A 20,189-nucleotide genomic window follows, 5' to 3' on the forward strand; every position below is an offset into this window, starting at 1 on the left:
AGTGCGAGCCCAGTGACTAGACAACGACACCAGAGGCCCACATGTATGATGGCCGAATAAGCATGAATGCCCGAAAGTTTGACCCCTTTAGCAAATGAATGTAAATCTGCCTTGCGATTCTGCACTTGTCACCAGCCATGGCCCCAAGTGGCGTCTCCAGCGTAGCCTTCTTCACTTGGCTCATCGCCTTCTCCGTGGCTTCCGCGCACAGCCGGGAGCGGAAACTCCTGTTAGCATCGGCTCCTGAAATAAAGCCTTTCAACCAGCCTGGATTGCCCTCCAAGACGTCACTTGGTAGTGAGTGCAATGGCATGCAAGCAGGGAAGGTCCTAGTGGGGCATAGCATTTTCCCATGTCTCCAACAGGCCGCAACAACAAGGGAGAAGTATACTTCACAACGCGAAGAGCACTTAGAAAGCCTCCAAGGTAGTCGATGGCTACCGGAAGTGGTGCAAGGCTCCGTGATGTATGCTTTAGCGGCTGCATGTGTCTTGGCCTTGTGACTTGAGGCTCCTTGCAGAAATATCCCAGGGTTCGAAGGGATTGCTTGATCTGCTGCATATGCTGGGTCACACAGGTACCCTGTGGGAGGGAGACGAGGCTCTAAAGCCAGCTTCTCTGGTAGACGTGAAAATCGACCCCCTAGACCATGAAGCTCTGGTGCTGTATCACTCAGCCTTCAGAGAGGCAATTAGAGGAGTCACCAAACCAAGTGCGCTTTTTGAAATATGCAACGTACCGCAACAAAAGGTTTAGTTGGATGGTTCTTGCACCATCTCAATCCTGGACAGGCACAAGGGGTGGCATCATCCCCTACACGCTTTCTTGAGGTCATCTTGTTGATGCTTGTTGCATGCGTAAATTCAGCCTTCAGCTACTCCCAGACGCATGGTGCGCTACGCTATCTGGCCATCTGTAATCCGATAATCGGTAGCATCTCTCCCGGGCTGCAGCAGATGAAAACGGTTGTGAAGCAAATCGAAAAAGTAGTCAAGAGCAGTGAGTTTTACCCTTGTTTTGTTGGTGGGCGATCTGGAGCACTTCAGTTACGGTGGTTTGAAAAAAGGGCATTAAGACCAGTAGTTTACCCAGCACGGTGCAATGGCATCTTCGCAGGGCCACCCAAAACCCAAGAAGAAGCCGCACTAGAAGTTCGTGCTGTGCTGAAGATCTTGAAGAAATGCACAGGGATCTCGACTGCAAGCCTAGAGAGTGATAAGAGTCTCTTATCCGCTGTAGAAGACCTAATAAGTCATATTCGAGATGGGAAGCGTAAGCTGCAAATGAGCCCTTGGGTAACCAGAGCAAAGCCTATGAAAATAGATTGTTATATGGAGTTTCCTAAACAGCCAAGCTTGCGTGATTCCAGAGCGTGCATGGAAGCTTGCCAGCGTTAGCCATAGCGCGTGTTTTATGCATTACTAAGCATTCGCATGTGCTTCTTGGCTTTGATGTGCTCTCGCGAGAGCGCGAACCTCGTAATCCAGTGCCTCTTGAGGCAGCCAGCATCGGTTATTGACTGAGTTCCCGCGCATGCTGCTGCTGTTGCGCTTGCGTCCTCAGAAAATGGATTTGCGAGTGTTTTTCAGTCCCTTGCGTCAGATTCGGTCTTCACAGTGGCTCACAGCCTTCTGTATGTAGTACATAGTTTGGGCTTAGGCATTCGATATGTCAGTGAATCGGGAGCACGCCTGGTACCCGGTTGCCTGAAAACGGCCATGCAGATTCAACACGTGGCGGCCCCAGGGCCGCGGTTTCCAGGAGGTATTTTTGGTGCATTTATTCGGTACTTCATCCGCTCATTTAGCATGATAATGTTTCCTCCTCTCCTGGCACTCACAGGGGGGTTGGCAGCAGCGATGGGGGTTGCATGTCTCATGGGAATTCCGGTTCTGCTCTCGAAGATTGCCAGCTTCATCGCAGTCAAGGCCATAAACACTTCAATTCCTGTATACATGCATGCGCAGCGTAAGCGTAGCGTTTCAAGAGTGTCGTTACACGTGTCGGCAGCTGTCTGTGCGCCCAGTGGCTGCACCGCCTCTAGCCAGGCACTAGCACACCAGCACCCACGAGGACGCAAGTGTGCATTCATTGTAGTTTCATGTGGCTGTGTCGTGCGTACAGTGTTCCGACTGCAAAGAGATCCCAGGGGCGCTGCTTTATTGAAGGACGCTTTCAAAAGCAAATTTGCAGATATGCTGACAAAAATGTGGCAGCTGGATTCTACCCCAGCGAAATCAGCTGGCAGCGCCCTCCCACCCCTTACTACCTTCTCCAGTGAAGTTTTTTCTAAGGGTTTCCTCACTGGAGTGGTAGAATTTTCCAGGGAGTTTTCTTTATTCATGGAGTCAGACTACCTGGAAGGATACGAGGATGATGCCACCAAGTGTTATGTATGCAGCAATAAAAAACCCATGCGTTCAAGCCCACAAGAGAACCCTGGAGTTGAAAAAGTCACGTTGCACGGCAGCGCTATTTTCATCTTTCGCTCTTGCCACCCCTTTCTATTTTCGTTATGGTCTTTCTTGTCTCTCGCGCTACCACGCAGTCTGAACCCTCAGCATAAGAATAACGCTGAAGAAGAACCGTTTGTACTTGCTGTTTCATGTATTACACCAGGTTGGACGGGTGCTTTGGTGTGTGCCTGCAAATGCAGGAACAATCGGTGGTCCTCGCGAAGACAAAGCTGATTGTAAGTTTAGCGCTATCCCTTTTGACGCAATCTCATGGCTTGCTGCCCAACAGGGAACGCTCCCCGTCGCGCTGACACGGTCCAGCAGGGGTGCCAGCAGCCAGGGCTGTGACTGCTGCTGGGTAGGCCGTACTGCAGTGCCCCCTTACAGCAATCCGCCTAAGCGGGCAGAGCCGAGGTGTATGAACGAATCGTTTTAGTGCGTATGGCTGCGTTTTTACAGTGCGAGAATACGTATCGCCGGACAGAGTCTTTTGCTGCGCGATGTCGTGGCGCCCTGAATTTTATCAGCTGGGTGTCCTTCAGGGCCTACATTGCAGATCTGATGTCGATAATGTACAACACCGCCAAAATTACGCTAGAGGCCTTGAGCAACCAGAGCGGGCATGTGTCGATTGAAACCATCAACGAATCGTTCAGGAGGGAGGAAATCGCGAATTCCTTTTCCAACCTTGTGACAATAAAACCAGGGCTTAAGAAGGATGTCCACAACATTACCGCTGGGTTAGCTGGTATCGGTGAGACGACCATTCACGTGTGTACGCCCTTAGTGCTTGCAGGCAGCCGTCACAGATAATCGAGCCGCTACAGTTAGCCACTAAGAAAAGTTTCTAGGACGCACGCGAGGTAGGGCGCTTGGGCGAATTGCGTCACCAGCTCGTCATTCTGCTTATCTCTTTTCGCCGCAGTCAGTTTTTTGGAGCTGCGAAAGCTGCACATGTGGAGACCTCGGTCCGCGGAAAGCACAGAGAGGGTGCGAGTGGCTGCAATGCAAGGCGGTCAAAGCAAAAAAGAACAGGCTGTGCAAGAGCTGAACATGCCTTCCTCCGATTATCCGTCTCTGGTCAATGAGCGATTCGAGGCTTTTGCCAGTTTAGATGTGCCTCTCGAGCTAGCTTTGGCGGTGCCAGAGCCGCCTACGGCCGCAGCCGTTGAGGACTATTCAACTACGGCTGCTGAGGACGTTCTGTTGGAAAAATATGCGGCGAAAAGGGATTTGCTGATGATGTCGCTGCTTAGACGCTCCGTGTCAAAGCTCATTTCAGCATTTAACAATATCTTTGGAAGACTTGAAAAGATGGTAATGGTCGCTGTTGCCCAGGAAAGGGTGCAGCCGTGCAGGCCTGAGCAGAAACACTCCTGCTACAACTTCGATGAGGCCACAAAGTCTCGGTTCGCAGTGCTACAGTTTCTGGTGGCCGCGCACTTCGGGGTATCTGTTGGGGAGGAGGACCACACCGCGTGGTCCAACGAAGACCTTACGCAGGACTTCATGACATTCTTCAAGGACGCCGCCTGGTTTAGATATAGGAGCCGCCGACTGAATATTTTCCGAAGAAAGCCCAGTTGGGGCCTGGACATGCTCATAAAACATCTGTTCCCAGATGGCGGCAAAAGAGCGGACAAGGAGCAACCGTTGTCACAGGAGGAGCTATCTTTAATTGAACAAGCAGGTGCTTTGTGGTGGAATAGTTGGCCTGGAGACCCTTTTGCTGCACGGCAGCAAGCTCAACCACGGCAGTCAGAGCACACGCAGCATAGATAGATGCAGTAAAGCTTAGTTAAACAGCTGATTGCATGCACTTGAATTACTTGGCAGCGGGGTGCAACTAGAAATAGAGCTAGCTGTGCATGTGGTGTCTGTGTCTGTGTGTGTGTCTGCTCCTAGTGTCTTCGGACCACATGGTAACAAGCACTTTTTTTCAGCAAACCGTAAGCTTGCTCCTGAGCAATTTTTCACTTTAGCTGCTGCAGGACCGGATGTAGCAAGCGCCAAGACCAGAGCAACTACGCACATGCGCACTGCGGGGTCTTTGGGCCAGAATATGCGGGCTCCGCAAGACGCAGCAGTCGTGTATGCTTTCTGCTTCCGTATTCCTAGCGAGTCAATATACGTGATAAGGCATGCTGCCTTGCCAGCGTCTCACAGAATGATTGCTCTCTGGTGTTTGCTCATCTTTGCCCCTGCAGTTCAAACTAGAGCGTCTTCAGTGCAATAAGGAGGGATCAGTTCTTTTGCTGACGACAGATATGGGAAAGGTCAAGGCCTTTAGGCCGGGTGCGCGTCCACAGGCGGGAGAGGCTCTTTCGTTCTTCTCCACCCGCCATCGAGGGGCAAACAGCAAAGCTTTGACCTCACGAGACCCGATGAAAATTGAAATAGCTAGCTGAGCATTCAGAGCCTTCTAGGTTGCCCTACTTTAAGTGCAGCATCCGTCTGAGGGGTTATTCGATTCCGCGCTGTTGCTTCACCTCTAATCACTTCAGTGCAAGCCCAGGATCTGTGTGCAACCTTCGTGTCTATTCGCTTGCAGAGCCGCCCTTGTCCCAAGAATTGCAGAAACAGCTGTGCATCCCCGAATTCGAGTTTGTTGGCCTCAACGGGTGGTACAAAACGAAGGGAAAAGGCGGCCAGCTAAGCGTGCCTGGTGTACAGGACATTGAAGGCTTCGCTGTAGACGCGTCTGTGATCTTAAGGAGCAGGCAGGAGGACGAAAAGGTTGCACATCTCATAGAGGCGGCGCTCTGGTCTAGAGGCATTCCGAGGATCGACGCGGTCCTGGTACGTTCCGAATTCTGTCTAGGTGCCTACCGCCGTGAAATGCACAAAGGCGGCATGGCCTAATCAAATATGTGCGCCACCACCGCGAGCTCATGAATGCATGCAGCGTAGCACTCGCCGAAAGCGGTCTCCTTTTTAGAGTCCAGGCGAAGTGGGCGCGCCATGTCAGAGGATGCCTTCCCCAATAAAACGATCATTGCGAGTTTCTTCAGGCTAAAACGCTGAAATCGTTACCTGCATGCGCTCGCCTGTGTCTGTTCCTGCCCGAACTGCCGTGCGGCCGGTACGCAGGTGGCAGACCTGATGGTGGCGACAAAGCGCATGCTCTACAGAGAAGAAACGTGGGAGTACTTTTTCAACACATCCACGCCGGTGGATTGGGATTTCGTGCAGCATACACTTTCGTCGGACATGCGCCCGGACAGCTCTAAATTCGCAGATTTTGAACACACAGGCCTGTATTCCATTGACTTGTCAGCGGAAGCGGTATTAGGTCTTATTAGCAGGTCTCTGGAGACCACAGTCATCGTGGCAGGTGAGGCTCTACCCACCTTTCCTGTGTAACCCTTTCCAGTCGTTTTTCTTGCCCTGCTCGACGTATATCGATCCGTCCGTGGCTTCGGGCGCCCGCGAGGATTTCGCATCGTCTTGACTGTGCGGGCACCCACCCGAACACCGCAGCGCTGTCAGTCTCGGGTTCCCGAGCGGCCTGCATGAGTAGCCAATGTGTATCTTAACAATTTTTTGAGCGCAGGCAGCTTGCGCTCCGGGCTGCTCGACTTGGCGCTGATAGCCAGTGGATCGCTTGCGCTGGAAGCCTACAGAGTGGTGGAGAGGAACACAAGTGGCTTCACGAGCTTGTTTGGCAAATTCCAGTCTATTCTATGGGACGAATACGCAGAGAGAAAGCAAAGGACAGGAGAGAGGCCTGTGTTTCACCACCAGCCGAAAGAACGATTCGCAACAGCATCACAGCCACTGGAGCCCATTCACCAGGACTCCCGAAAATCTGCTTTCAGTAGGGCCCTTCATGTCGAGGAAGGAACAAGTGAGCCTCTTATCGAGAGCTGGTGCGAAGAATTACACAACAGCGCAGTCACAAGCCCAGACGAACCCCACTCTGCCAAATTAGACGCACATGATGCGGGCGTCATTCAATGTGCCCTGCTTCGCTTCCTGGGGAAACGCCAGACGGTGCGCGCACACGATTCCTTGAAGTGACTTCCTCGAAAACACCCTTAGAGCACAATATCTATATGGCCCATGCTGTTGCATCCGTGCCAAAGCAGTCACTTTGGGGCCTCTCTCGAGATGGCTCTAAGAGACCCCTCCACATTGTTGCTTTTGTGTGAGCTCGGCTGCTGGCATCCGTCCATGTATCGTGACAAACGCCTCTCCTGTGCACCATCCTTATTTCACACAGGGCGTTCCAGATCAAAAGGAAAAGGAGGCGGTTTTTAAATACTTGAGCCATGTAACCCAGCTTTTGCGCAAATCGAAAAAAACCAACAGATACTCCTGGAAAGTGTACTTGAATGCGAAGCCACCCAGAAAAGGAGAGGAACGCGAACGAGCCTCCGCACTACGCGTAGCTGCTGCTCGCGCCTTTACCGTTCTTAAGAAAAAAGTGACGCGCGGCATCAAAATTTTGATGCATAAAATCCGAAGCGAATCCGCAAAACGGATATTTGGTCGTCGGTACGTACCACCATCGCAATAGTGTGTACGTGTGCTCTGCCTACACCCCGACCTGCAGTGCTGCCATGAGCACGTTGCTGGTTGTATTGAAATTAGCCGTTTCCGCTTCATCGATTTTTGCCGCCCTTGACTAACATGCAACATGCAACGTGCGGTATGCCCGTTCACTGCCCTGTTTGCTCTTCAGAGTATTTAACATTTTGCGCGGTCCCGAGTACTTGAGGACTTTGCAGTTGGCAGCTGTTGAGGCGTTTGCCGATCAGTCTCTGTATCCAAGTCGAGTTTTGGTGCATCCAATGGCGCTTGTTGCCTTTGGACGTATTCGATCTATTATTGAGGTAGCAGTGCAGCCGCTAATGGATCGCATTGAGGGAACAGAAGTTGTTGTACAGATGAAAATGATGCCTACTCCTTCGCCTACAATGAGACGTATGCATCTAACCGACTCGCTTCGCCCAACAACTTGAATTGACCGTTCATGCGATGCTGGTGGAGATAGGCGTCTATCTTTGGCTTTCCCTCTTGCAATTTTAAGCATCAAATTTCCTTGCAAGTCTGTTATAACACCAACCGTCAAAATACTTCAGGATTGGCTTTCTACAGCACCTGACCGGATATGATTCTAAGGTGCGTGGTCTGCATGTTCAGGACTAATAAGACAATTGCAAGCAAAGCTGGGAGCCGCGAGCGTTGACTTCGGCCCAGCATACAAGCAGCATGTGCGGCAGGCTGCAGGCTACATTACGCTGTTACACGCGACAAACTCTGCTTCTCCCTACGTTGGCCCTCACCTTTCTTCTCTGTTCTCTCGTTATGCATATCTCGTGAATCAGTCCGAGAAGTCGAAGTCGAAGTACCTCATCGCAGAAAGACGGCTTGCTTTTGAAGAGCAGGCAGGGCTTAAGCTGGCCATTAAAGCCAGAGAAGCGCTCACACTGCTGGAGGCATCCGCGAAAGAGCCTCTCAAGCAACTGGGCATACATACAGCCCCTGCCCTGCTTAGTTTCACCGTACCGGAATCCTCCCCGCCGAGTGCAGGTAATGCGGTTTCCCTGCTGTGACATAGTGGACCTGCGGTGCTGACGCGTAGCCTTCTTTGCAGGCCCCTGAAAGTCTGCAAATGTAAGCATTAATATTTTGAGTCTGCAGCTTCGCTTGGCCTCCTGGTTGATTGTGCAGCAGCGCAAGAGATGCACCTGCCTCCCCTTGGACGCGCCTCGATACTGTTATACTGCACTGTGGTAGTTCCAGTGTTGAACATACCAAAGCATGTCCAGATGAGGAAAGTCATCTTGGAAGTGCTTAGGGAGTTGAAAGAGATGCTTATCTCCTCGGAGTCTCCCGTTTACTTTCAGCCAAAAGTGGAGGACACATCGCAGTCTCTTCCCTTTGATGACATTGAGTCTCTGCTTGCGGTCGTTCAAGCCCTGAAGTTTTCTGATGAAACGGAGGCATTGTCAGAGCTGAAAGCAGTCTTCATGCTCCATGCTCCCCTCATCAAGTCTCTAGAAATCATCGGACTGGGAGCTGAGACCTATGGAGAAGGCTCCATTGCGTCTCCCTTGCAATGCACACCGAAAGGTATGATTCGACGAACAGCGTGCGCTGGCACTCTTAGTATTTCAGAGGCTATACGTTGTTCTAGCCTTGCAAGCAAGGGGGCCGTTTGGGCGTCTTTTTGTTGTCTTTGCTCTGCAGACCGGAGTTCTGAGCTTTGGTACACGACTCCCGTCAACACAGTAAGCCGCCTGCGGATGATATCTTCCCTTTTACTGCAACTGGCGGATGCAGAAGACGTAATCGAGCAGGCAACGGCATCTACCGTGGAAGACAAGGAGACAAAAGGGTCACAGGAAGAGGCATCGGGTATATCCGCATTGAAGGGCCATGGGCTGCACAGGGTAACTGCAGCTGTGGCTACAGGCATTGAGGATAAGGAACCAACAGGCACGCTCTCAGAACACAAAGGAATAGCGGCGCTAGACATGGCGTCTAAGCAGAGTCCAGCTCAGAGAATCCCCATGTCTGATGGACCAACTGACAACGGAGATCCGGAAGCGACTCCGAGAAGCGCTGTCGAGGCCGCGAGCGAAAAATCCCAAATGCCGAGGCCAGTGCCGCCGCGCGTATCAGGATCAGAAAACAGAAAAGCGGAGAGGGAACTCTCGGTTAAACACGAGGTGGAAATGTCGATAAAGGCGAAGCGTGAAGCGCTGGAAAACGCCAAGAAGATCACAGATTACTTGGAGAAACAGATTTCTGAATTCGACGCCCATACATCAGCGTTCGCCTCCACTTTCCATCTTTTGCTGTCGATCGCGCAGCTCTCTTCGCTTCATTTCACCGCCATATCTGACCGCATTGTTGAGCTGCTTGAAATCGCCATCCTTGGGAGGCCCAGGAAAAAGAATAGGCGGTGGCTGCTGGGCATCAAAGCTCTGAGACGCCGGGGGAACCGGTGGCACACGCAAACCTCTGAGGCTAGGCTTCCGGTTGACGCAATGCAAATACCACTCAAAAAAAGAAAAGTGGAAAACGGAGGTGGCCAGTCCTACTCCACTTTGTTTCTGGCATCATCCGTGAAAAATATTTTGATACTCCTAAGACAGACCTGGGAACGCCTTCTCAAGGATGATCACTTGGCAGTGTTAAGTTCTGCATGCAAGCAAGGAGCCGATCTGTGGCTAGGCGACGACCTGCCAGCGCATGCTGTGAACGAGCAGAATGCCGCGGAAGGAGAACTGATGGGCTCTGCAGTATGGAAGGCCCAAGCACAGTCCCAGCAAATCCGCGAAGGCAGACAGGAACTTTGCACGCATCCTCTTTGGCTCGAACACCAGTCAAGAGTGTTGATAGAGCACAGCATGGTGGAGGCAGAAAAGCTGTTTCCGTATTTTGTGCGCATGGGTCTTGAAAACGTCAAGTTGGTGCAAGCGAAAGGAGAGCAAGGTGATGCAGCGCACGGGCTTATCGCTCTAAATCGAAGGGAGGGGTGGACACACACTGCAGCGAAAGTTGGCCTATTCTCTTTGTAGCATCCATTCAACTGTTAGATGGAGGAGATAACAGAATAGGCTGCACGCGTGGCCAGAATAGTGTAGATTTACGGCTTTACTAACGAATTTAATGCGCGTTTTGTGGCGATTACAGCTTGAATGGGTGGTGTGCCTTATTTGTTGCAGCTCTCTTAGATTATCTGTGGGACAAGCTAATTGTTGCACGCCTAATCGGGCCGGATGTCTCGGCTGAGGCCGTTTCATCTGCCCTAGAGCGGGCGCCTCAGGCTATCTCCGTCCTCCAGACGAAAGAGCCGCTGATGGCCGTCAGTTCAGTCAGCGTCTTGACGCTAGATGCGCTGGAACTGCTTTTGCGAAGTCCAAGTACGACAAAGGACGGCCTGAGAGAGATGATGCAGCAGCTGCAACAGCAGGCAGTGGAGAAGGCTGCTGCCTTTCTCCTCAGCAAAACAGCCGCAGTGGGTATGGATGCCGCAAACGCCGCCGTGAGGCAGCTTGTCGAAACGTCGGGACCATTGGTCGTGGACGGGTCTGCCAGTGACAGTACCGCCAGCCCGAAGTCAACATACTCGGACTTGCGCAGCTGGTTAGTGCAGGCCTACTTCACAGCCGACTCTCTGCTGCTTCTGACAAGGCCGTCGGCCTTCAACCCCACCGTCGCCTTCATTGACCTCATCCAGCATATCATCAGTAAGAGGCAGAACATGCGAACAATTTTGAGCTTTGATTCTGCATGACTGCGTTTTTCGCATCGCATCAGCTCGTAGGAGTGGACCTTTTGCCCGTACTGCGGTCCAATGTACTGATGTGCAGTTTATTAGTGCAACTCTTGCCTTTTTTGCTCCTGTGTTCGGCCAGCACAAATCCTTTTCGTAAACACGATATACGGGGACGGTGCTGTCTGTGCTGGCTTCGCTTGGGCCCTTTCGCACGAGCGTTCATGCATTTCCTCTGACTCCGTTGACTTGCGTTCCTCAGTGGCATTCCCTAGGCGGCATGTGGCTGTCAGTTGCGGCTCTTGTCTCTCTCTCGCTCTCTCTCTCTCTTTCGTGCCCTAAGCGTCTACTCGTTTGCTGCTAGCGGATTCGCGTCAACTGTGTCCTCCAAACGCTGCCCTAGGTGTTGCCCCGTTTTTGCCTGCCTGTGTGCAGAGCCCCGAAGCCAGGTGTCCAGCGTATGGCGCAGAGCCCTCAAATCCACACGTCAGCTGGCCAGCTCCTCCCTCGATCTGCTGCTGCGCCTGCCCCGCGCCTACGTCCGTTACAGCGGGGACAACAGCACGACAAAAGAGTCCCTCTGACATAAGTAAATCTAAAAGAACAGCAAGATTTAGGACATTGAGGATGAGGTAGGGGCGGAGAGCCGTGGAGGGATGTCATTTTGTCAAACTGCTCCCTCCGCACTCGCGGGTCGGCTGCTTATATACCATCAGAGACCCAGACAGGCAAGCAGCACAGCCGGGACGGACACTGCCCCAGCAAAAAGTGGCCCAACCTTTTTGTGTAAATATGTGCCAATTAGGATCTGAGCCATGGGCCTCATATACTCTTCCCATGAGCACAGAACCGCAGTGTGGCTCCTGATGAAAGGAGCTGTATTTTACCATGCGGGTGCTATGTGCCTCCTCAGGACTGTTTTTGCTGCAGTCATGCATGGTCTGTGAAGCGTCCTATGTTTTCAGTTTCGCTCCTTCGAAGGGGTCTGAGATGTCTATTCTTGTTTTCATATCAATAGTTTTTTTAAAAGGTTCTGCACTGAGCGATCAGCTAATTGTTAGTGCCGCCGTGCAGGGCCTTTGAAGCCTCCTCCTGTTTCGCGTTTGCCAAGGCAACAAACTCGGCTGCGCGCGCGTCGCTGCTAAACCGAATTCGATAAAAAGTCGTATCCTTGGAGTTCTCTGTAAAAAAAGGGGAAACACGGAATGGCAAGGCAGTAGCGCCAGAATCAGTAGACAGCCAAAACGGCAGAAAGTGGGTGGCAACACACACGGGCACGTGAGAGATAGACCACGCGTACAGCAAGCTTCCAACAAGCAGACAAAGCACAGCTCGCCGTGACTACACATGCGTTTATAGACACAGGAGACGGGGGCAGCACTGTCGTTGGCGGGGACATACGTGCCTTTACGATGACAACAGTGCAGCATGCATGACCGTGACTAGCGAAACATCAAAAGAAAAGCCACCTACAACAACGGGTCAACAGGAAACAACTAGCAACACCTACCTGCATCGATCTTAAGCCCTGTAAATTCCACAGTATTTAGCTTGAGTGGCAAGTCCTTTTGCTCTTCCTTTTGGGCTGCGTCGCCCCCTTCTGAGGGGGCGGCAGCGGCAGCGGCTCCTGCCGCCGCTCCAGTCGACAGTGCAGCTCGCTCTACAGGGTGCCTAAACTTAACGGAAGAAGGCAGCACGGGGGAGTTCAGCCGCAGGCGCCCGGTGCGATTTACAAAAAACAAGATACGAGCATTAGGCAAGCCCTCCTCTTCTCCCTCCTAATGCGGCCGCAGCACACAACGCGCACGCACAGGCAAACGAAAACGCATGCCAACAAGGGAAGGACCCACGACAGACCTGAAAAGCTGGTCGTTTGCCATCATCCCGACACCCCAACAACAAAGATGCTGGACACCAAGAGCAAGCTCGCTCCATCGCGTAGTAGGCACAGCACTTGAATCCCCAGCTTTTAATTATCCTTGCCTTGGGTACGACAATGTCAACTTTTCCGTCGAGAGGTGGTTTGGGAGCCCATGCCTTCTTTTCCATGTCAAAGCACTGCATGCGGCAGTCTCTCTATGGGCAGACGCCGAAGCATACAGAAAAACGGCACGGGAAAGCTGCCCACCCACTCATATGCCTCGCCCATGAGGCTGGCAGAAGCTACACCCAAGTTCTTTCTAAAAGAGTCGCAGAGCATGCACACTGCTAATCCAAGCGGCAGCCATTGGCCGTGGAAAACGCACACAAGCCAAGAGCAATTTAACGACTACGAACTGGCGATTTGCGACACAAGACGAGGAGGGGAGAGAAACAGCATCCTCATGACGCGACCGAGGCCGTCCGGCTCGGCCACGACAGTCCGAGGCAGAACCGGAGCAGACACCAGAAGGTCAGAGGATGACACGTATCCTCAGGGGGAGAAGAACCCACGGAAATGGCGGCGACGCCCTGCCCAACTTACGTCCGTAAAGATCACTTCCTCTTTGCTGTCAACAGCTGAGCACCCACACACCAAAGGGTGACCCAAGAATACGCAGTAGTACTCGCCTCTTCCTGCCACGTGTGCGCTCGCCACGTTTCTGTTCGCAGCACTTACTGGTGGTCACGACGGTTGGCTCCTCTGGAGGGGCAGCATCTGCTTCCTCCGCCTCGGAAGCCGGCGTCGCCGGGGGGGGGCTTCCAAACAGCGAAGCGCTTCCCGCTGACCCCCCTGAGGGCAGCAAGAAGGAAGATCCCGACGCACTCTGCGCAGCGGGAGCAGCAGCACATGCAGCAGAGGTTGTCGCATACAGTACTGGCGAAGGCCTCTACTGGAACAGCCGCGGCCTAGCTCCAGCCGCGGAGTAGCTGCACCTCCAAGATTAAGTTCCCCTCACGAGCGAGCCAAATGGACTAATGAACGAAGAGGTTCCCTTCAATACAGATCCGAATAGCCCGCTGTTACCGCCACCGACGCTGCTGTCATTGTTTGTGGTGGCGTTGGCGGTGTTGCCGTTGTTGCTACTACTGCTGCTTGCGCCGGTAGTGAAGGTGCTGCTGCCGTTGGCGCTTCCACCTTCAGTTTCTCCCCTGTCCGAGGAGGGCAACAGCTCACGCTCAGCACCGTCTAAAGCAGAGCTAGCGGCCTCCTCGGCTGCTGTGTTGCTCGCATCTGCTTCAGCTGGAGCCGCTGGGGTGGCCGCAGCCGCAGGGACCTCTTCTTTCGTTGCAGGAGCCGCTTCCGGGGAGGCTGGCAGCCGCTGCATGGACATACGTACCAGCCACAAGTCAACGCCTGAGGCGCCATGCTTCAAGCCCCCGCGAAAAGCCCTTAACAGAGGTGCACAGGGACCAACGAAATACATGCATGCCACCCACCCTCGCTTCTGGGAGAACCTCCTTCGCCGGTTGTTGCTCCGAAGAGGCACTCGCAGAAGGCCCGTGCGTCCGCACAATCTTCAGGCGGCTGCAGCAGTACACCAGGGAACGCCAGAAAGCAGCGGGGCACTAAAGAAGCGCAGCTGCAGCAATGCCAGCAAGTCACCATGACGCCCAGGAAGCACTCGTGGTAACCCCGGAAACGCCCCTCTTTCCTTGAAGAACAATCGACAGGGTTTTCGCACCGCCTGTTTTTCAGGGTGGTCGGATCTGCCTCCCTGAGCTCCTCCGAAGCGCCATTCTCTTGCGGTTCTTCCAGGGGCTTGTCGTCCAGCAGCTGATCCTTGGTGAGCTGTACAGTTGTCTTCCGCTTGTTGCAGGCGCCCTCCTGAGAAAGGCGCAGCATGCAGAGACGCCGCGTGATGATCCAGTGCAAAGAAGGAAAACAGGGGCGATAGCCCCTGGAGAGCCTTGCAGTGCTTCCACATGCGCGAGCTGGCATACCACCGCTGTCAAATGCGAGAGGTGGCTGCCTCAGAATGTGCGTAGGGCGGAAAATTGGAAGCATTAGACTTCGTGTAACAGGAAGGTGGCTACGGGGAAGCAGGAAAGCGCAGCGTTGTTCAATACCATCTTGTCGCGTCGGAGCAGAGAGTTGCAGGGAGGCGAGAGCAGCAAAATCAGACGCAGGGCTTGCCCCTGTGGATTCAAAATAACCTTTGCAAAGAGGGAACGCTTTTCTAATAGTTGTTAATCAGAAAAAGCAAAGGTGTCCTGCCGGTAGGCCGCGGGTCCCCCCTGCGGGGGCTGCGTGTCCGCTCGCGTTGCATGTATTCTGTACAATGTTTTTGCCCCTGAGTCGCTCACTATATGGACCTCCCCCCATACGAGAGGCACTAAATAATTAGTTTTAATACAAAGGGAAAGCTAATCAGGGTTGGAGGAACTCCACGTTCCTTCCAACATCCCAGACACCCGAAGCACCGGCGGAGCGCGACCCGGTGGCAAGGATTTCCCCTACGCAACTGCGGACAATTACGGCTTAAAAAGCTACGTGGCTCCGACGTCACCGCAAGTACTACCAAGCAAAGACGCTGATCCTTCCGCCACTCGCCAGCCGACGGTAGACTCAGGACGCCGTGCGCCCTTTGCCTGCGAAACCAACTAGGAGCGCAGCCCTTCGCATGAACATGCGCCTCGAAAAAGTCTACTTCTGGGGCTCCATGCAAAAGACAGCGACCAGAGGCAAATCCTACACATTAAAAGTGCATCCGCTTGATGTTTGCTCCTGTTCAGCGAGGAACTCGCTGCGCGCCAATAAGAGAAAGCAGAGAGTCAGCTTGGCATATAAGTGCGTAATGCATACATTATATGTACTTAATATATATATACATATGTACATTCCATACATACTATTTAGTGCAAAAATATGCAAAGAGCACATACACCCGAACAGGTTGGGTGCATACACGTTCGGCGTGCACCTAGAAGTATGTGAATATACACATATATATATATCTACGACAAACAGCCGATGAGGCGTTCTGCTGAGACGTCTGCACCCGTTTTCTTTGGGGAGCAGCACTACTAAACCATCCAGAAAACACGTATACACATATCTCGCACGCAGGCAGCACTCAGTATGTACATAAATATTTGCTGTAGATGTTATACATGTGTACCCCTCAAGTGGGCAAACAGATAAACCGCCTTATATCTAGATATATCGTCACGGAACATAACTGCTATGTTGCTTTGCAGTAGGCAGCCGCTGCTGCCACTGCCTCCCCCGCAGCAGCGCACGCAGTCGCAGTAACAAACAGATCAATCCAGAAGAGCGACATAAGTATGTGGAACACCTCCGCTCTCCACTGCCGCTGCTAAAAATGTCGCTGCCTGCTCCAACACACGGTCTCATGCGGCTAAACGAACAGCAAGAGCCCGCGACAGTCCCCTTCCCCTAGCGAAAGAAGTTAGAGCTTTTGCAGTTTTTCTGCGACGACCCTGTTGTTCTGCTTTCTCAGCTGCTCTCGCTCGAATGCTTTATAGTCAAACATACACTCGTGGGCATCAGCATAGCGGTGCTCGCCACAAAAAGCAAAGCCGCAGCGGCACATAAAACCCAACAACCCCACCTTCCTGTTGCATTTCTGGCAGCGAGACGCCTTTCCCTGCGCAACAAACGAAGCCAAAAAGTGCTTCCCCTCAAGCCCCGAATCCCTCCCGCTGTCCACCCAAACTCCTAAAAACGTAAAAGCTGCGCAGTTCCTTCGTGTAGCTCCCTAACTGCTCCGCAGACGCCCTAAGCCGCGGAAAGCTTTCAAGACAGCGTGCGATTACTCACTCTGCCAGGACCTCCAGAAACGCTCCCTGCCGGAGCAGACGCCGGCGAGGGAGGAGCCACTGCCTCCTGTGGCCCATCCGAAGGAAAAGCGTTCGCGGCGTCTGCTGCTGCCGTTTCTACCGATTGCGTTCCCGCGGTTGTCAGTGGCTCTGAGGCGGCGAATGGAGGGGCTGAAGAGGCAGGACCTCCCGCAGGGGCAGCGTCCGTGGAGGCTTCTTGGCGTGCTGCTGCTGCTGCAGCTTCAGTTGATACAGCAGCAGGTTCCGAAGAATCCCCTGCACCTGCCGTTTGTTCAGATGCCGAGGCGGCTGGCTGTTCCTGTGCTGCGGCGTCCGTTACTGCTTTCGCTTTCGCTGCCGCAGCACCGGCGCTCTGCTTTTGCTGCTGCGGCAGCGCCCTACTTCTGCTGCACGGTGTGGCTGTGGCCGCTGCTGCATCTTCGGCCTTCAGAAACTCCCGATAGCACTTTGAGCAAAGGTTCCTGTTAGCCGGGCTTCCATAGAAGCCACAGTTGTTGGCGCAGAGGGGAGGTGCAGACTGCACATGAAAGAAGCGACAGCCAGCACACAGTAGTGCAAAGAACGACTGCTGTACACAACAGTGCCTTCACTTCACGAAATAGCACAAGGCCCGTATGCTCCTCAACAGTGGGGTCGCCTCGTCGCATAAAAACAGCAGTGCTGCTGCAACGGATGGTACTGACTCACCGGGCGCTCGTTTTCGTGCTGCTCCGAGCTCATCTTCACCGTTAGGGGGTTCCGGTAATGTCGGCCCCAAAGTGCTGAGGCGTCTGCCACTACTGCTAGAAGGCCACGAATCTGGAATGGCCAATAATAATGCCTTCTGAAGGACTGCAGCAGGCGCCCGGTCCAAGCGCTGCTGCTGGGGGTCAGAGTAAAATAGCGACAGCAGACGATGGGGCGAGCACAGGCAGTCAGCTGCAGCACCCAACGACGCCGTGTAGCAGCTGCAGAGACACCTTGGTAAAGCTCCGCAAAAGCAGCTACCGCTGCAATAACAACAATCAAAAAGCGCCAGTCCCTTCCCGTAGCTGCCGCACCTTGCTGGAGCTAGTTTCCGCCGATGCTGGATTGCTGCGATTGAGTGAGAGATAGGCTCCCTGCACCATGCACACGTAGCACATGTAGCATGCAATAGATGCCATCGTAGCTACCGCTCCTGGTGCGCATTTGATCCTAAGAAAGAGGCGCCTATGGCAGCTGCAGCACCCGCGACAATATGCAGACCGAACGGCGGCAGTATGAGAGGTCCTCTCAATTCCAAGAAAAATAGCAAACACAAAATAACGCTTCATGGTGTGGTTGCTTCTGCCATACAGAAAGAGTAGCAACGGCGAAACAGCAGCAGCAGCAGTAGCAGCCGCGGCTCACCTCTCCAGAGTGCCTTGAGGACTCTTGCAGGAATAACACAGCCGCGGGAGCAGCAAGAAAATGAGTAGATTCGCGACAGACCGCTGTAGCTGTCAGCCTCTTAGCAGCAGCAGCAACAGCAGCGACTGCAGGACAAGCGATTGTGCAGGCAGCATGAAGCAGCAACTGCAAGTGGGGGGGCTGCTGCTGCTGCAGCAGCTGCAGCACTAAGGAAGTATGAAGGCAGCAGTGCTTCAGTTCAGGAGGCGGCAGCGGCAGTATTACCCCCCTGCGATCAGTAGGGATGTACTGCCGCTGATGCGAATAAGCCCAGAGTGCTGCTGCTGCTGCTGCGGTTGCTGCTGCTGCGGTTGTTGCCGCAGCACAACATACGGGACTGGATAGGGAAAGACAATAGAATGCGATGAGAGACAGAGAAATGCTACTCAGGAAGCAGCAGAGAATGGCGGGTTGCGGGCAGTGCTGAAGAACGCATAAGCCGGGAGTCTGTGATTGCAGCAGCAGCTACTGCTGCTACCAGCGCTGCTCCTGCTGAAGCTGCTCCGACTGCAGTTTCCCTTAGTGCTGGCCACTTGGCTAGTCAGAATACTAAAGAATTATCGTGTATCCCATCACCCTTTCTTTTCTGCAACCGGTGGTGCTTCAGTGAAGTTGGCGGTGGCGGTAGCAGCAGCTGCTGCAGCGCCTGCTGCTGGAGCGGGTCTTCCTCTGCCTCCTCCGCACGCACCCAGTAAACTGCTGCTGCTGCTATTGCAGTTGAATCATCAATTGGGGCTGTGTTTCTAGTGGCGCTGCTGACGCACTGCTGTGCAGTAATCGCTGAAAGGACTAGGAGGAAGCTAGTGATTGCTGTTGCTCCTAGGCTGGCTGCCAGGGATGGACGCTGGTGGTGCTGGATTTGTTATCATCCCTGCAATGCATAGATAGCACTGATATGACACTGCCGGTAGAGTTTGCGCCTGAGTCAAAGATAGCAAGGAAGCCTCGGTGTGTCTTTTGGGAGCTGCTCTACAACAGCGACAGCTGAAGTAGTGGTGCCCGTTGGCTAGCCTCTGCTAGTGCTGCCCTACGAGTCTCTCTATCATGTAGCGACAAGGGGGAGGGGATTCCATAAGAGCAGAGCGCGCAGGAACCTCCTGAGAAATAGGAGCGCCAGCATGAGCCTTATAACATTTACTCTGTAGCGCATACCGAGGAGCAAGTCAGGGGGAAGCATTGTGGCCCCGGAGCCACATTGGTTCAGGAATGGCCAGCGAAGGATTGAAAGAACAGGCTGCTTCCTCTACTTTGCCGCTAGCCATATGCGTAAGTCAGGAATCAGGGAATGGACGAGGCGCCGCTTCGTTTCATCGCTTTGATTTTCTAGTGCACGCGGTGCGTGCAGAGGGCTAAGTAACACTTAAAGGCTTCCTTATGTACAACAAAAAATTAGCAAAAATTAGCAAGGAGTTGAATGGTTTGGCTTGGCTTTCAGTATATCTCACTGTGGTGCACTGTTAGCTCAACACAAAAAGACGGAATATCGTGTGCGTCTGCACCAGTTGTCATGTGCAACTAGCCGTGAATGTTCGGGACGCTTAGACAACGCAGCTAAGCGCATCCTTACTGCCCTGCTTCCCTCATATCAGGAACGCTGAGGGGCGTGTGCAACAGAAGATGCGAGATCTTCTGGGAAACGCTGACTAGCTTTCGTATGGGTTTGTACTGGGTCCGGAATCAAGCGCCTCCTACGTAGCCATTAGATCAAATGGTATAGTAGATAGCACCGCATGCCTCCAGGCAGCAGCTTCTCCGCTCACTTGCTAGCTGCGGATGCAGAGAGATGTCAGTTTTCCTTACAAGAGATGCATGGATATGATCAAGCTATTTGATACTTCAAAAAAATGTAACGTATTTGCCATTCGAATTTAAACAAAACGCTCTCGACAAAAGAGCAGCAGAGCCTCCAGCAACCAACTGGAGAAAAGACGCCACACAGCAAGCTGCTGCAAACCAAGCATTGCCACAGCTGCTAGAGAGGCATGATTTGTCAGCCGATAAAATGATTATGAATGCGTCGGTGAGGGTGTGCCGACCAGAAAGATGTGATGGCCGTACGCCTGGGCAAGTGCTCGAAGATTTCATGAGCCCGTTGGAGTTGTACCTCGCTTTGTACCCGCAGACGAGGAGAAACGAGTGCTCCTTGCGGCACACTAATCAACGGACAGCCTTCACTGCCGGCTCTATTCATGAATAGAAATTCGTCTGCCTGCACGGATTACCACAGTTCAAGCCTTCATACGGGCCCTGACGCATTGGTTTATGCCGGGGTCAGCTCGGCAAGCTCGGAAGAATTGTAGAGCCCAAGCACAATAACAATAGGCCGGATTGGCATATATAAAAGTGTGAACATTTGGTTCACAAAAGCG

At 53.1% G+C, this 20,189-nt stretch overlaps 3 protein-coding genes across 3 annotated transcripts; 1 reads left to right on the forward strand and 2 right to left on the reverse strand.

Moving 5' to 3' along the window:
• Window positions 1-561: 561 nt before the first annotated feature.
• LOC34622805 lies at window positions 562-11,270 on the forward strand. Its single transcript, XM_026338295.1, has 20 exons — window positions 562-712; window positions 868-999; window positions 1,117-1,272; window positions 1,564-1,968; window positions 2,125-2,393; window positions 2,657-2,692; window positions 2,916-3,210; window positions 3,382-4,213; window positions 4,362-4,587; window positions 4,664-4,751; window positions 5,008-5,255; window positions 5,547-5,790; window positions 6,010-6,449; window positions 6,679-6,953; window positions 7,141-7,382; window positions 7,602-7,991; window positions 8,103-8,534; window positions 8,652-9,902; window positions 10,136-10,660; window positions 11,122-11,270. The coding sequence occupies exons 1-20, from the start codon at window positions 562-564 to the stop codon at window positions 11,268-11,270; spliced, it is 6,786 nt and encodes a 2,261-aa protein (XP_026194080.1).
• Window positions 11,271-11,736: 466 nt separating this feature from the next.
• Window positions 11,737-14,452, reverse strand: LOC34622806 (ras guanine nucleotide exchange factor M). The gene is made up of 8 exons (XM_026338297.1): window positions 14,292-14,452; window positions 14,040-14,134; window positions 13,566-13,840; window positions 13,286-13,433; window positions 13,151-13,185; window positions 12,670-12,762; window positions 12,197-12,464; window positions 11,737-11,867 (listed from the first exon to the last, which is right to left on the reverse strand). Exons 1-8 carry the CDS (start codon window positions 14,450-14,452, stop codon window positions 11,737-11,739), a joined length of 1,206 nt encoding a protein of 401 aa, XP_026194082.1.
• Window positions 14,453-16,019: 1,567 nt separating this feature from the next.
• Window positions 16,020-17,130, reverse strand: LOC113147511 (zinc finger A20 and AN1 domain-containing stress-associated protein 9-like). The gene is made up of 4 exons (XM_026338298.1): window positions 17,098-17,130; window positions 16,672-16,927; window positions 16,391-16,629; window positions 16,020-16,217 (listed from the first exon to the last, which is right to left on the reverse strand). The coding sequence occupies exons 1-4, from the start codon at window positions 17,128-17,130 to the stop codon at window positions 16,020-16,022; spliced, it is 726 nt and encodes a 241-aa protein (XP_026194083.1).
• Between the last annotated feature and the right edge of the window lie 3,059 nt (window positions 17,131-20,189).

The sequence above is a fragment of the Cyclospora cayetanensis genome, unplaced genomic scaffold, assembly GCF_002999335.1.
Source record: "Cyclospora cayetanensis isolate NF1_C8 unplaced genomic scaffold, CcayRef3 CcayRef3_contig_248, whole genome shotgun sequence".
NCBI lineage: Eukaryota > Apicomplexa > Conoidasida > Eucoccidiorida > Eimeriidae > Cyclospora > Cyclospora cayetanensis.

Bases quoted from the DNA above. Each gene is read 5' to 3' on its own strand.
- LOC34622805 (XM_026338295.1), top strand. From the start codon at position 562: ATGCTGGGTCACACAGGTACCCTGTGGGAGGGAGACGAGGCTCTAAAG. The intron at 1,273-1,563 runs GTAAGCTGCAAA...TTGCGTCCTCAG, and splicing joins TCATATTCGAGATGGGAAGC to AAAATGGATTTGCGAGTGTT. The intron at 2,394-2,656 runs GTATGCAGCAAT...CTGCAAATGCAG, and splicing joins ATGATGCCACCAAGTGTTAT to GAACAATCGGTGGTCCTCGC.
- LOC34622806 (XM_026338297.1), bottom strand. From the start codon at position 14,452: ATGCTGCGCCTTTCTCAGGAGGGCGCCTGCAACAAGCGGAAGACAACT. The intron at 14,135-14,291 runs GTGCGAAAACCC...GTACTGCTGCAG, and splicing joins ACCACCCTGAAAAACAGGCG to CCGCCTGAAGATTGTGCGGA. The intron at 13,434-13,565 runs GTGAGGGGAACT...CCCGCTGCGCAG, and splicing joins TTAGTCCATTTGGCTCGCTC to AGTGCGTCGGGATCTTCCTT.
- LOC113147511 (XM_026338298.1), bottom strand. From the start codon at position 17,130: ATGAGCTCGGAGCAGCACGAAAACGAGCGCCCG. The intron at 16,630-16,671 runs GTGCAGGGGATT...TATCAACTGAAG, and splicing joins GGCATCTGAACAAACGGCAG to CTGCAGCAGCAGCAGCACGC. The intron at 16,218-16,390 runs GTGAGTAATCGC...TTTGTTGCGCAG, and splicing joins TTTCTGGAGGTCCTGGCAGA to GGAAAGGCGTCTCGCTGCCA.